This window comes from Quercus lobata, chromosome 9, assembly GCF_001633185.2.
Source record: "Quercus lobata isolate SW786 chromosome 9, ValleyOak3.0 Primary Assembly, whole genome shotgun sequence".
NCBI lineage: Eukaryota > Viridiplantae > Streptophyta > Magnoliopsida > Fagales > Fagaceae > Quercus > Quercus lobata.
Window position 1 is genome coordinate 14,873,454 of NC_044912.1, and position 15,252 is coordinate 14,888,705.

The 15,252-nt window shown below is 33.9% G+C and overlaps 2 protein-coding genes across 2 annotated transcripts; both read right to left on the reverse strand.

Moving 5' to 3' along the window:
• Positions 1–8,325: 8,325 nt before the first annotated feature.
• Positions 8,326–10,727, reverse strand: LOC115962258 (probable (S)-N-methylcoclaurine 3'-hydroxylase isozyme 2). Its single transcript, XM_031081164.1, has 2 exons — positions 9,796–10,727; positions 8,326–9,037 (listed from the first exon to the last, which is right to left on the reverse strand). The coding sequence occupies exons 1-2, from the start codon at positions 10,684–10,686 to the stop codon at positions 8,432–8,434; spliced, it is 1,497 nt and encodes a 498-aa protein (XP_030937024.1). The 5' UTR covers positions 10,687–10,727; the 3' UTR covers positions 8,326–8,431.
• Positions 10,728–12,796: 2,069 nt separating this feature from the next.
• LOC115959387 (probable (S)-N-methylcoclaurine 3'-hydroxylase isozyme 2) lies at positions 12,797–14,428 on the reverse strand. The gene is given in 3 exon segments (XM_031077749.1): positions 12,797–13,402; positions 13,494–13,986; positions 13,988–14,428. Coding segments are annotated over 3 exon segments (1,491 nt in total). The 5' UTR covers positions 14,380–14,428.
• Positions 14,429–15,252: the final 824 nt, after the last annotated feature.

A 15,252-nucleotide genomic window follows, 5' to 3' on the forward strand; every position in this document is an offset into this window, starting at 1 on the left:
CATGTGTTTAGCTGTCACAAAATTCATTTTACGGAAAATTAATTTTGGTGTTTGGTTCGTTTAATCAGTTTACCAGAAAATACATCAAATCCGGCAAAACGCTCGTCCGACGAGCGGCGCTCGTCGATCGACGAGCGCGATCGACGAACGATCGCGATCGATCGACGAGCGCAATCGACGAACGATCACGATCGTCAATCGACGATCGCGATCGACGAACGCGCTCGTCGATCGCGCTCGTCGATCGACGAGAGACGAGCGCGCTCGTCGATCGCGCTCGTCGATCGACGAGAGACGAGCGCGCTCGTCTGTGCTCGTCGATCGCGTCGCTCGATCGACGATCGGCGCGGTGCGATCGTCGGACGAGCGGCGCGATCGTCGATCGCGCCGCTCGTCGGCGTGATCGTCCCTCTCTCTCTCTGATCTGGGCTCTCTCTTCTCTCTCTCTCTCTCTCTCTCTCTCTCTCTCTCTCTCTCTTTTTCCGGAAGTCAATTGAAGTGAAAATGAAGACAGAAATCATTTTCCATGGTCAAGGCTTCAAATTTCGGTCAACAGGAAATCCATTTCCGGAAAATAATATTTTCCGTCACAGCCAAACACTCCATTTTTCGGAAATTGATTTCCGAAATTCGTTTGAAGTCGATTCAAACGCACCCAAAATTGACCGTAATCAAAATATAAAGACTAAATTGATGGTAACACGGGTTCATGGTGCAAAGCTTAGATCAACGAGACCTTAAACGTTGGGCTACAGTGGCATGGTCTACGGTAGTGTAGCCTCAGTCGATGGCCAGCTGCATGTAGCTGGCCTTGGACTTATACAAGTTTTCTTTATACGTGTACTTCTTTTTTAGTTTAATAAAGTTTCTGACCTGTTCTCAAAAAAAAAAAAAAAAAAAAAATGATTGTATGTAACACCAAAATGGTGTTTTTGTCAAAATTAAAATAAAGGTGATTTAGTTCTCATGACACAATCAAAAAGTAAGGAAAAAAAAAAAAAAAAAAAGCTACAGGGGAGACTTTCGAAGGTGTTAACTTTAAAACTCTCATAAATCTAAGATTCCTAGACTGTGTAAAAATTGGAAAAAAGTACTCAAAATTTTGAAAATGTAAAGAAAAAATAGGCTAAAGGGTTTTTTTTTTTTTTGAGAAAAAATAGGCTAAAGGGTTAATCTTTTATCTAGACCTTAAGTATCACAAATTTTACTGAGTTAAATCAAATAAACACTAAACAAATTATGAATACGAATTCTGAAACTTTAGTATTCTTTAAATAAATTCTAATTAAACTATACTTTGTTTTTCTATAAATATCTGTTTTGGCCTTTTTATTGGTTCATCTCTTTTTTCTTCTTGATAAGAAACTGAAATTTCATCAAATTGGACGAAAAAAAAATTTCATCAATATTCTATAAGAGCATATTCTATACAATAAAAGCTTTCTTCAATCCAAATAATATATTGTCTCTTTGGGTATTATATCTGCTTATTAATTACGTAATTTAATGAGTTAGATATCATAATGCTTATCTTATTTATCCAAAAATAAATAAATAAATAAAAACGTACGTATCTCCAGCGGCGGCGCCACGTTCAGGTCAGGGTGTTCCAGGCCAGGGTGTTCCCAGGAACATCCTGACCTGGAATAAAAAAAATATATATATATATATATATAATAATTAAAAAATATATATTTGCTTACCCTTAAAAAAAAAATTAGGGACACTCTCAACCAAAATTAAGAACACCCTCAACCAAAAACAGATTCCGGGCCGAAACAAAAACTCTTGATTTCCCATACAAAATAATGAAAATATAAACCTATAATCCAAACAAAGCATATATAGATCAGTAATGGAGGTTGAGGAGACGTTGTGCCGGGTAGAGGCGGCTTAAGAGAGGAGCATGGAGGTGCTATTAGGGATGAACAATGCTTGTTGAAAGAAGCAAGGTGGCGGCATAAAACGATGCTTGAAGAGAACATTGAGAGAGAAGAAAAGCTGTGACTAAGAAATAAGGACGAAGAAAGAAAAGAGGAAAGTAGATCTGAAGAAAAATCTAGAAGAGACAGGATATGTAAAGCACGTGTGAAGGAGGGTTAAAGCAAAAATGACACATAAGTTAAAATAAGAAAAATAAAATAAAATAAATAATGAGCCTTGGAGATTTCTGGAGCTATAGGTCCATTGTTTTCTCTGGGCCGTTCTGTGCTTGTAAAGCTCCTGGGCTGGGTTTCTTTTTGTTTTTTCTTTTGTTTGTTTTTTTTTTTCTTCTGATTAATATACTTTTACCATTTCAGTCAAAAAAAAAAAAAAAAAAAAAAACCTGATGGAGAAAACAAAGGAAAAGGGAAAAAAATTTATTAAAAATTAAATTAAATTAAAGGGTGGGCCTTGGTTTATGGTTTGGGTTTTGACATGGGTATAATTTAAGGCTTGGGTTTATCACTTGATTGGCACACTCAACTCTTAATTACATTATACATATTAATTATACACATAACAAATTATAGAAGATAATTAATAAACAAATTAAACAACTAAATTATGTTAGGCTAAACAATAATAAAACATTACATTATAAAAGACAAACAAATTAAATTATGTTACGCTAAACAATAATTAATAATTTTATAATTAATGAAACAACATTATAACAAATTATAGTTTATAAAAGACAAACAAATTAATGAAATAACTAAATAACAATAATTAATAATTTTATTAATATTTCAAATGAATTTATAGTTTATTTTTTATTCTTTTGCTAGAATTATGGACAAATATTTGATAAGAAAACTACGTAGAAAGTAATTGTAAACTTTATGTATTTACGTATTTTTTATTGTTATTGTTGTCAATATACAAAATTTTCTTTTTATTAGATTGTGTAATTTATACTTATTAAAAAATACCTTGAAAAAAATTCCTAGAGTCGCCACTGCGTATCTCATTGAAGAAAACAGTGAAGCCGAGTGTCCTCATTTCTGTAGGGCTCCATGCATGGTGCAATTATTATTTATCACTTCCTGGCTCAACTTGTCTTTTATCTTTTTCTTTTTTTATTATAGAAAAAGCGTCCTTTTATTCCACTGATTAACTCAGTCCTTATTTTTTTATTTAAAAGCTAAGAATATTGTTTTGAGTACCTTTATTATGCACTTTATTTTATATATTTATTTTTAGTGTTGTCTTTTTTTTTTTTGATAAACTTTATTTTTAGTGTTGTCGATAACAATATTTGAGATTTCATTTTTGGAAAACAAAAACAAAAACAAAAATCAAAAACCCATTATACCACTCAGTGTGACATTTTCTATGCATGTAGCAGAGCTGTGATGACAAAAGTGGTGTCCTTATCTACTCTTTTTGTTCAGTCTGTCTACTCAACCGACAAAATCATAGTTCAAAAGAATCAAAACTATGATCTTCTCTCCCCTTAAAGTATTTACAATAAGAAAATCATTTGACCAAAAAAAAAAATTACAATAAGAAAATCAAAAGTATTTTGGGGCAGATTGTTAGTGAAAAAAAGAAAAAAAAAAAAGAAAAGAAAAGTAATGTCAGATCCCTATAAAAACTAGTAGAAAGTTGTCAAGTCAGCTATTATGATATCTTTTGTGTGTACAGCATTGCTCAATGAAGAAACAGTGAAGCAAGTGCCATCAATTTTGTAGGGCTCTATGGCATTGTGCCCTTATTATGTGCAATGGACAAAGGATTGGTGCTGGGAAATTAAGCAAATTATTGTCTCATTCTCCTAATGTGTATGCCTCATATTATATACACCTCAATTTGAAATATGTAATACCTAATGCCCACACTTTGTATATATGGAATGTGCACATTGTATGTGAATGTGAAATCATTGCCTGAGCAATTATCATTACATGGCTCAACTTGCATCTTGCTTTCCACTCCCTATTTTTTTAATTACAGAGCTAAGAATATTTTTTGAGTGTCTTTATCATGTTCTTTTTTTTTATTTGTTTATTTTTAGTGCTGTTGATGATCTTCCTTGAGATTTCTTTTTCCAAAAATAAAAATAAAATCCAAGCACTGGTTTTGTAACCAGAAAACAACAAGCAGCATGATACAATTTTTTAAACAAACCTTGTCGTCTAGCTTAATTTGTCAAAAATGGAATTTTTTTTTTTTTTTTTTTTTTTTTTTGAGACGCAAGGATGGCAATAAGTGTAGGATAATTTATTGATCCCACCGACAAAATTTTAAAATTTCTAAATAGATACGGGTGGATTTGGATTCAAAATTTAAAATTTGATAAGGTATGAGAAGTGTTCAATTAAGTATATTAAGATAGACCACTGCGCACCCTTAACGTGATCGTCACTTCACAAGTATTTAACTGCTTGTGGAGTGTGAGGGGTTAGGATTGAGGTTCAACTTTTCAAAAGAGAGTTTCACAAAATATACACTTAGATTATGTTAGTGTAGAATCTCTATTTTGTATTAAAAAAAAAAAAAAAAACATATCTAGATAAGACTAATTGAAAAAACATTCACTCTTGAAGAAGAAACTATACACATGATGGTTCTAACTAATAAAAATAAGGAAAAAGTTAACAAATGCGCTAAGGACATTTTTTAGAGAACCATTTTATAAAAGATTTTATGCAAAAAGAAAAAAAAAAAAAACATTTTGACAGCTTTTTCTATTTCCCATAAAAGTGATATCAAAACGTTTCTAAAATAGTTTATTAACAATTGCCCTAAGAGTACTGGTTAACCTAACCCTACAAATAAACTTAAGAAAGCAATTAATAAATTTATTAATTATGTTGTTATTTGTTAATGTAATTCCAATTATATTCACTGTCTCGTCAATTTGTAAATTTTTTATAATAATAAAATTATTAGCAACTTTCCTACACATTTGTGTGGTATATTAGTAGATTTGATATTTCTCTTTTTATCTAATATTTAAAACTTATCATTTTATAAATTATTAAATAAAAAAAAAAACTTAGGTTAAAATGCAAAACTTACCTTCTATGTTTCACCAAAATTCATTTTAGTCCTCTAATTATACTTTCGTTCATTTTAGTCCTCTAACTTTCTATTTTATATGTTGTGGTTAATTTTCCAAATTTTTCTTCAAATTTTTTAAATTAAAAAAATTCAATTGATGATTGAAAAATATTTTCCAATTTTTTTTTTTTCAAAAATTGATAGAAATGTCTTAATTGAATAAATCTGAAACTTAGATGATGGAAATGAACAAAAGTAAAGTTAGAGGACTGAAATGAATTATAGAAAAACTTAGAGGGTGAATTTTGCACTTTAGCCGAAAACTTATCATGTTATAACTTATAAGACTAATGACTTATTGTATAATAAAATTTATAATATCCCTAATACTATCAAAAGAGGACCAAAAATTAATACAAATTGATGTTGATTGCCAGTTAAACGTGTTTCTTGCGTGCACTTCGGTTCTGTAGAGTAGCTTGTTTTGATTCGGTGGCTGTAAAATATTGGAATCTAGCTCTTATTTCTTTGATCAACACTGGGAACAGTGTTACACTAAGGGGAGATTTATTGTTAATGATATTAAGGCAATTGTGTTGGGGAGATAAACATCTTAGGGAGCTTCATTGAGTAATTAATATAACATATAGAGACACATTTTAATCCAAAATGCCTAAGTCCCAATGGGTATGTGCTCAATTATGTTATATTAACTACTCATTCTTTTCATCTTTATTCAAATTGGGACTTCACCCATATGTGTATACTCAATCTCCCCCTCACGTGTGAGTCTCTATCTCTTTGTGGGTTTCAAGACCTCTTTGTGGGCCATGAACAAGTTCTACTTGCTCCCCATTGCCTAATGGACTTTTTCCTTCACTAGTACATCATCAATGGGCCTTCACGTGTCAATCTGGCACGTCTTTTTATCCTCCATGGGAACCTTGCACCTCATCATTGTCTAGCACCATTCGCACCTCATCCTTTGTTGGGCCTTTTCCAAGATCATTTAAATGGGCTTTATGGGCCTTCTTATTGCAATATATTGTCCCCGTTCTAACCGCGAAAGGGACCTGCCTTACTCCATTTTCAAAAGGGTTTTAAGTACACACACTTTGTTTCCGCTCCACCTATAAAATGAACCTCAATAACCTTTGCCCCCTTTTCCCCACACCACCATAGGCTCTGATACCACTCATTGGGTCCCAAATAATATTATCAGCAATATTAGTAATCCAAAACAACAATCACACATAAAAATACAAAATTTACATGGAAAACTCTCTCTTTGAAGGTAAAATCCACAGGACAAACTCCAAATCAATTTTACTATTATCAAATCAATTACAATAATTCTTGTGTATGTCTTAATTACAATTTTACTATTATCAAATCAATTTTACTCTTTTTGTGTCTTCTGAAGGCGGCAATACTTTGCTCTCTCCTCCTTGGCTATCTCCTCGAAGGCGGCAACTCATTGCTCTCCCCTTCTTGACTATCTTCTTGAAGGCGTCAATTATTTACTCTCTCCTCCTTTTTGAGTTCCTCCCAAGTGAAAATCTTTTTTTTTTTTTTCTCTCTCTTGGTTTCACACTCTATTTCTCCCCATAGAGAGGACCCTTAGGCCAAAGCCAATGCCAAAGCCATCAAATTCTTTGTAGCATTGTCTATTTATAAGACTATTTTCCTATTCTCTCTTGGATTAGGAATACATTACCTCTTTAACAAGAAATATACTTTCCTTCCACCCCAATGAATAGTCTTTCCTTCCACAACAAAGAAACTTAAATTAGTTTTTCCTTCTTCAATTAGAAAACTTAATTAACTTTCCAAGTCACAATTGGAATTTGAGGCAATTTCCCAACAATCTCTACCTTGACTCAAATTCCATCAATTGTCTTCAACTGTTTTCTTTCCTCTTAAGGTAGTTCCACCATAATCAAGTAGTCTTCTTTTCCTCTTGGAATGGCTCCACCTTAATCAAAGCAACCTCTTTTTCTTCCATCTTAATTCACATACAAAAAGTCATCCACTAAATCAACCAAGCTCTGATACAACTGTTGGTTTTTTCTTTCACAACATTGTACACAACTGATCTTGATTGAGTTAATCGAATAATTCCCAATACTTGTCTATCAAGAAGGTTCCGTTCTTCATCCTTCATAGTATCAGGTTTCTTCTCCAAAAGAGGGAGCATCCTCCAATATCCAAAGTCTGTTCCATCAAAATTTTCAATTTCTAAAGCCTTGCCTTCTTCTCTGGCCATCGTTTCTACTCTAACATTAGCTCTGATACCACTTGTTGGGGAGATAAATACCTTGGGGAGCTTCCTTGAGTAATTAATACAACATATAGAAACACACTTTAACCCAAAATGCCTAAGTCTCAATGGGTATGTGCTCAATTATGTTATATTAACTACTTATTCTTCTCATCTTTATTTAATATGGAACTTCACTAACATGTGTATACCCAATAAATTGCTCAGGGTTTTACACTTTTACTTCTATTTGATTAAAGCAATCACACAAGTTCTATTGGATTAAACCAATCAAACACTAAACAGTTGCAATTATAAATTCAAAAAGTTTTGGTCCTCTTTAAACAAATTCCCTTTTGTTTATAAACTCTCAAAACAAAATAGGCTTGGAAAAGTAAATCATAAAAGAATGTAGAGGAATATGATTTATATTCTCTAGTACTTTTAGAAGTTTATAAAAGTATGGACGTAAGGAAATATATAATTATAAAATTATAATTTGATTTTTCACATACATTCAATTAAAGAAATGAGTTTTCTTCCTAATGGAAAGTATGTTTAAGGGTCTATTTAGGATTCGCTTATTTTGCTGAAATTAAAAGCGTTTTGCTGAATATACTATAGATAAAGGTAATCAAAGATAACTGAAATAGTACAGTGAAACCTATAAATAGTACCAAAAAGTGCAGTAGAACCCATATATAATAGAAAAAATAAGCTGAATAGTAAAATAAGTTGGCAAAAATATTTTTTTCCAAACACACACTAAATGAGAATGTAATGTAATGAGCATTCTCTCCTAATTAGAACTGATCATACACCTGATTAGTCTTCGAATAAAAGGGTGGCGATTAGTTTCAAAGAAAGGGTTAGGAAAAATCAAGATTAAACGTTTGAAAATTCTAGGTGCCCGAGCAGGCGGTGGGTTTGATAGATATTTACTTGACCAACTCGATCTTTAGTTTACACTTAAGCTCCCTATTGGGCCTTTAATTAGATCACACCTTATTCCCTTGTATACACAAAATTTTAACGCTAATTATTATTACAAACGTTGAGTTATACATTGTCGCACACACTCTAGTTGAAATTGTGCTTTGAAGACGCAATTTCACAAGAAACACTACTTGCACAAACTACTATCTTAATAACTAATAATAAGAAACAAGAAATGATACACAACTATTTTCTTCCTCTAGGAATAAGTTGTAGGGGTTGCTTCTTCCGCAATGTTATGGTGAACTTCTCATTCATGTCTAGCTCGGTTGAATTCATATTACCTGGAAGAAACCAGTCAAATGAGTGAACCAATGATGCCAAAATAAATGGAACTTGCATAGTTGCCAAAGATTGTCCAGGGCAAATTCTCCTTCCTGCACTAAAAGGTATATATTCAAAATTATTTCCCTTAGAATCCAAACTTGAGTCAAGAAACCGCTCAGGTTTGAAGCTCAATGAATCATTCCAAATCATGGGGTCTCGACCAATTGCCCACATGTTAACCAAAATTTGAGAGTCTCTAGGAACTGTGTAGCCCATCACTTGGCATGTTTGTAAGGCACGATGAGGAAGAAGTAGCGGTCCTGGTGGTTGCAATCTCAGTGTCTCATTGACACAAGCTTGTAGGTAGGGAAGATGGGCTAAATGCGATTCTTTTACGTTATCAGTGCCAATTTCACGGTCAAGTTCATCACGAAGTTTATGCATGGCATCTTGATTTTTCATCAAATTCGCTACTCCCCACTCAATTGCAATGATACTAGTGTCGATGCCAGCTATAAATAGCTCCTATACAAAGAGAGAAATAAAGGTTATTCAACACATTAAAGTTATAAAAATGCATATGAGGTGTTGAGATTTCCTCGCTGTATAAATTTTGTTAGAATAATAAATTTATCACTAGGAAAGAAGGTATCTAATCAAATACTTTGAATAAGTCTCATCACATTCATGACATAATACGTAAAAGGGTTCTTAGTAAAAGCGAAGTATTAATTTGTTACACACCACTCTTGCCTCTTATTTCACTTGCACTTGTTGGATATTTCTTACAATCTATGAAAGCCTTATGTAGCATATAAAGGAGATAACTTGGAGAGAGAAAAAAAATCACCTAAAAGTAGCAAAAGTTAAATACATGATAAAGAAAAACCAATAATAGCAATTTCTCTTTATCTTGAGCTCTATGCCCATATTATTTCTTTTTTACTCATAATTTGAAATATGAAAAACAATAACCTACCAACTTAAATATACTATTTCCGTATCTTGTTTTTAACCACCCTAAAGACATACAAACAAATAACACACCAAAAGGAAAATTTACTAAATAACATATGCAAAATGCTTTAAGAACAAATCACTGTTCTATTAATAAAGTTAGTGATAAAGCTTACATGAGGTACTTTCAAATTTCTAGAAAGTAAACTAAGGATTGTGTAAATTTTTGATTATTCAAACATCTAAACTTAGAGTTACATTGATCGTAGCTAAGTGCAACTTATCATAATGCATCTGTAAGAGAAAGAGAGAGAAAGAAGACTTACCACAATCAATTGATTAATTTGATCATTAGTATAACCATCTTTAATCAAAGCATCTAAGAAATCGCTTTGATCTGAAATCACACTTTCTTGTTTCCGCCTTTCTTTGATAATATCCTCCCAAATAGTAATAAGTTTTCCAAGTATTTCCTTACTTTTCTTTCTTATACCTTGAAAATCTAATCCACTCAATATCGGATACAAATCTGATAAATTTACAGTAATACCCAATTCTGCATCTTCCGTTAAAAGTTTCCTTAATTCTTTTCCAATACCTTGACCTTCAAAATCTAAGAAGTCTACTGAAAATAATGCATTACTCAAGATATCAGTAACAGTAATATAAACTACCTCTCCAAGATTCACAACCTTACCTTCCTTAGAACCCAAGAAGCCTATCAACTCCATCACCTTCTTCTCTCTTGACATCTTTTTAGATTCCAATGCTTTGGCTGAAAAAAGCTCAGCTTTACAAATAGCCCTCAGGCGCCTCCAATGATCATTGCACTCGATAGCAAATCCAATTGAGAAGTTGTTGAGTGTTGGGTTTATGACTGGAGTGGCATGTGAAAGCGGCCTGCCTGACAAAGTTTTGTCATGAGTCTTAAGAATTTCTCTTGCAGCTGCTGGAGATGATGCAACTATAATAGTTTGGGTGCCGAGCCGCAGCGACATAAGGGGACCATGAACTCTAGCTAAGTTAGCTAATATGGAATGGAGCTCCCTTCCCATTTGGTGAATGTTCCCTATAATAGGCCATGAAAATGGACCTGGTGGGAGTGGTGGATTTTTAGAGAATACATGCTTGATGTAACGAAAGAAGAGAGGTATTGGAAAGAGGAGAAGGAAGAAGATCATGTCAGTCTTCCACAGTGGTATATCCTTTTGATCCATAGTTTCTGTGAGACACAAAAGCTGTATTGTGATTGAGAAAATCTGTTAAGTAAAAAAATTGAAAATAATTTTTAAATGTATAGATAATATTATAAAATTATTTTTAATGAAAAAATTATTAAAAAGTGATATTTGTGAGTTTTTTTACTAAAATGTTATTGACAAAATTACTGTATATAGGCCGTTCACATCCCAAGGTCAACCATCACTACTTTAAAAAATAAATAAATAAATAGAGAGTTGAAAATGCAGATGTGAACGTTGGGAAGTGCAAAACACGCTACCCAAACCAAACGCACACTAACATTGCTCTTTGCTGCATCGATTGGATACTGAAAAGTTTCAATCAAGACTAATAGTCTTTTTTCTTTTTTAAATGAGCCTGATCCTGAGCCAGCCCATTTATCCATTTTTAAAATATGTTTTGCACTTTCCAAACGCCCGCTAACATTGCTCCATGCTGCATTGATTGGATGGTGAAAAGTTTCAATCAAGACTAATAATAGTCTTTTTTTTTTAATTGAGCCTTACCCTGAGCCAGCCCATTTATCCATTCTTAAAATATGATCATGATTCATGATGTGACTGTGTAGAACCAATATTGCGCCGGCCAAATATAAAGTACTTAATTGATGACCCAAGATGTTATATCAAACATTTATAAAGAAACTTCCTTATGTGTAACGTATTTACTTATTCAGCAAAAAAAAAAACGTATTTACTCTTCACTTTCAGTCTATGTAACCTGAGATACCAACATAAGAATGAAAAATAAGATCACCTAAGTTTGGGAGGGCTTCTTCCATCATCATAACACATTGCTGTAATTATTTTACAATGAATGATTTTTTTCCCCACACCAAATCAAAGTAGAAAAACTCTATAAGTAACTAAATAAAAATTTGAGACAACTTAAAGAAAAAACAAACAAACAAACGTCTTTCATGAAAATGCAAAATGTAAATAAATTTAGGAGCAATGTCTGAATTACTACTTCCATGTTAAAGTGTGCTCCTTTGATTTCTTGAGGAAGCTACCATACTGCAAATAGAAGATTTCAGTTTTTTATTTTTTATTTTTAAATATAGTGTTGGGTATACATATGTGAGCGAAATCTCACTGGCTGTCCAAATTCATCCGATAATCTGACCAACCCGAAGAACCGACAGGATCCGACCCGAAATCGGCCGACTCGACTACTCCAGCGGGTCAGCGGCTGGTCTTCAACACCCGAAACCGATTCTGACGGGTCGGGTTTCGGTTTTCCTCCCCTAAAACCCAAACTGACCGAAATATTTCTAGATTCTAGCCAAAATTTCCAAATTCAGGCCAAAATTTTCTAGAATCCGGCGAAAAAACCCAGATTCCAGCACTATTTCCCTTAGATCCAATGAGATTTTGATCGGATCTAGCGAAATCTCATCGAATTCGATGAGATTTTCGCTGGATCTGTGTTTTTTCCACACGTTTTCTCGCTTTCTTGAATCCGATCGACCCGCCCGCCACCCGTAGATGGTCTGAACCGCCCAACTTGATTACTTCGACGGGTTGACAGAAGGTGCCTTTTTTCCTATCCGATTCCGACGGGTCGATTCCAGGTTGGGCATAAATCCGACCCGTGGACAGCCCTCTCACATGTAAAAATAATGGTAAAAGTAAGTGATTAATATGAGTCTATAACATTGCTGGGCTCAAATTAATAAACTTATACATTAAGTGGTATCTCCATTAATTTATTTTCTACTAATAAATTGACTCGTGAACAAATAAAATTGGGCCATGGGTTTTTTTTTTTTTTACTGGAACCGAAATATTATTAAATTTAATGTCATTGGCTCATTAGTTTGAACCCTACCTTCCTGTGCCTGTAACTTTAAAATAATAATAGTAAAAATTGCAATAATTTTTCTCTAAAATAACCGAAGGTACTTGGGTATAGGAGATTCTTTCTTGTTCCTGAAGACATCACCAACCGCTTGCTGAGGGTGTAATCACTATAAATTTATTGTCTGATTACATAAAATTGAAAAATGAAGGTGGTGAAAAAACAATTACACAGGTGATGGATAGCCAAACCAACATTAAAAAAAAAAAGTAGCCTGTCTAAATTTTACATTTTCTGTTTTGGTATAACTAGTAAAGGTTGTTCCTTCTGCAATGTTATGCCAAACTTCTCAGCCATATCCAAATTTGTAGGATTTTCACCATTTGGAAGAGACCAATCAAAGCAATGGACCAAAGAGGCTAGAACCAATTGAACTTGCTTAGTGGCCATGGGTAGGCCAGGGCAAATTCTCCTTCCTGCACCAAAGGGTAAAAACTCATAATCATGGCCTTTGAAGTCCAAATTTGAGCTTAGGAACCTATCTGGTTTAAAGGATAAATGATCTTCCCAGATTGTGGGATCACGTCCAATTGCCCAAACATTCACAAACACCTGAGAATTCTTTGGGATTGTGTAATTCATAACCTCACAAGTTTCAAGAGCTTTGTGAGGAAGAAGGAATGGGGCAGGTGGGTGTAGTCTTAGTGTTTCCTTAACACAAGCCTGCAAATATGGGAGTTGGGAAATATGAGATTCTTTTATTGATCCTGTATTGATTTCTTTATTTAGCTCTTCCTGAAGTTTCTTCATGGCTTCTTTATTCTTGAGCAACTCAGCCATTGCCCATTCAACTGTTGAGGTAGTAGTGTCTGTCCCTGCAGTGAACAACTCCTGCAAATAAAGTTTAAAGCTTTAAATTGGTGCATATTCATATAAAAAATTTGAAAACTGTATGAACAAGAAAATAGACTAGTTTGCTTACAGCAACTAATGTATTGATTTGATCATCAGTGAACCCATTTGCAAGGAAAACATTCAAGAAATCAAGTTTTTTAACACCATTACTCTGGCTTTCTCTTCTTTCCTTGATTAGAACTTCCCACACACCATACATTTCCTTAAGAGACTTGAAGGCATTTCTTCTTAAACCTTGAAGATCCACCTCTGCAAATATGGGATAAAAGTCAGCTATATTTGGAGTGGTTGCCGACTCCATAATCCTCCTAATCATCCCCTTCAGTCCATTAGCCTCCTCTTGATTTTCCCAATCAACCAAGTCCTTTGAGAAAAAAAGGTTGGTCAACGTGTTGACAATAGTGGTAAAGACAATTTCTCCAATATGGACTATCTTTCCCTCCTTGCTCCCCAAGTAATCCACCATTTCACCTACTTTCTGCTCTCTCAAAATGGCCTGTGACTCTATTGCTTTGGCTGAGAATAACTCAGTCCGGCATAAGGCCCTTAAAAACTTCCACGTCCTTGCATCCACTGGCCCAAACAAGAGAATTACCATCACGGACAGAGTCATCATAGGGAGTGACTTGTGGAACATATCGAGCTGAGAGTAAACGATCATGGGTCTTGAGAATTTCAGTTGCAGCTGTGGGAGAAGATCCAACAACAAGGAGTTGAGTGCCAAGCCTTAGAGAAATGAGAGGACCATGAACTTGTGCAAAGTGGGTCATTGAAAGGTGAGGCATTTTTCCCATTTGGAGAATGTTGCCTATGATAGGCCATGGTTTTGGACCTGGTGGAAGAGGTAGCCTTTTTGAAGATAAAGAACTGATGTGCTTGAAGATGAAAAAGAGAAGCGGAAGAAGAAGGAGAAAGAAAGGGGATAAGAAATTGAATTCTCTTGCTTGATCCATGAATTTGTGAAGCAGATTGTGATTTATGATGAACTGACATACAGCTCAACTTAAGAGATGGTAGGAGCAGTTGATCATTTTGTTTATCATAATCTATTCTTAACTTATTTGGAATTTGGAAGCATCTTTAACAACTAGTTGATTTAGCGTGTGTATGGATACGTTTTATTTTATTGAAATTTGAAAATTTATTGCTAAAAACACTATAACAAAATATTTTTTATTACTGTTCATCCGTTTTTAGCACTTGAATGGCCCATGAACAGTATCATAGACTAGCAAAAAGAACACAAGAAAAATAAACGCAAATGCAGCCGCTCTACACAATCGCAGCCTTAATTTGTAAGTTAAAACTATAATAGTCAATGGAAGAAACCACTTGTGCTTCTTTTAATTCTCTATGGTTGTTGGACAGTGATCATGTCATTCTTAGACCTTAGGTTTAGGTGCATACTATGAAACTATTAAAGAAATGATTTTGTAGGTGAGCTTTGTTGAAAAATATGGCTAAATAAACAAGTTTTGATTTAACAATATAAACTTTAAAAAATTAACAATAACAAAAATAAATAAATAAATAGAGTTAAGAATTCTCACAAACTATAGAATCACACAAAATACGTTGTCCTTAATAGTTGATTCGTGTCACCCGGAGTAGAATTCGATGCTAATGGCTCTCTTGGCCGAACAACCCCCAGGATTAGACTATAGCGATTTCTTCAAGTTGTATGCATATCCAAGCAAGAAAAACCAAGAACAACCTTATTTGTCTTTCCTTAAAACCAAAAAATTGAAGCTGAAATAGAGCAAACAAAGAAGGGAGACGACTAGAGAAGATGAAGAAGGACTTATGTAAATAGTGTGAGTTGTAGG

Coding starts and splice junctions, on each gene's coding strand:
- LOC115962258 (XM_031081164.1), bottom strand. CDS start 10,686: ATGGATCAAAAGGATATACCACTGTGGAAGACTGACATGATCTTCTTC. Junction 9,038..9,795: donor AAATTAATCAATTGATTGTG/GTAAGTCTTCTT, acceptor CTCTTTGTATAG/GAGCTATTTATAGCTGGCAT.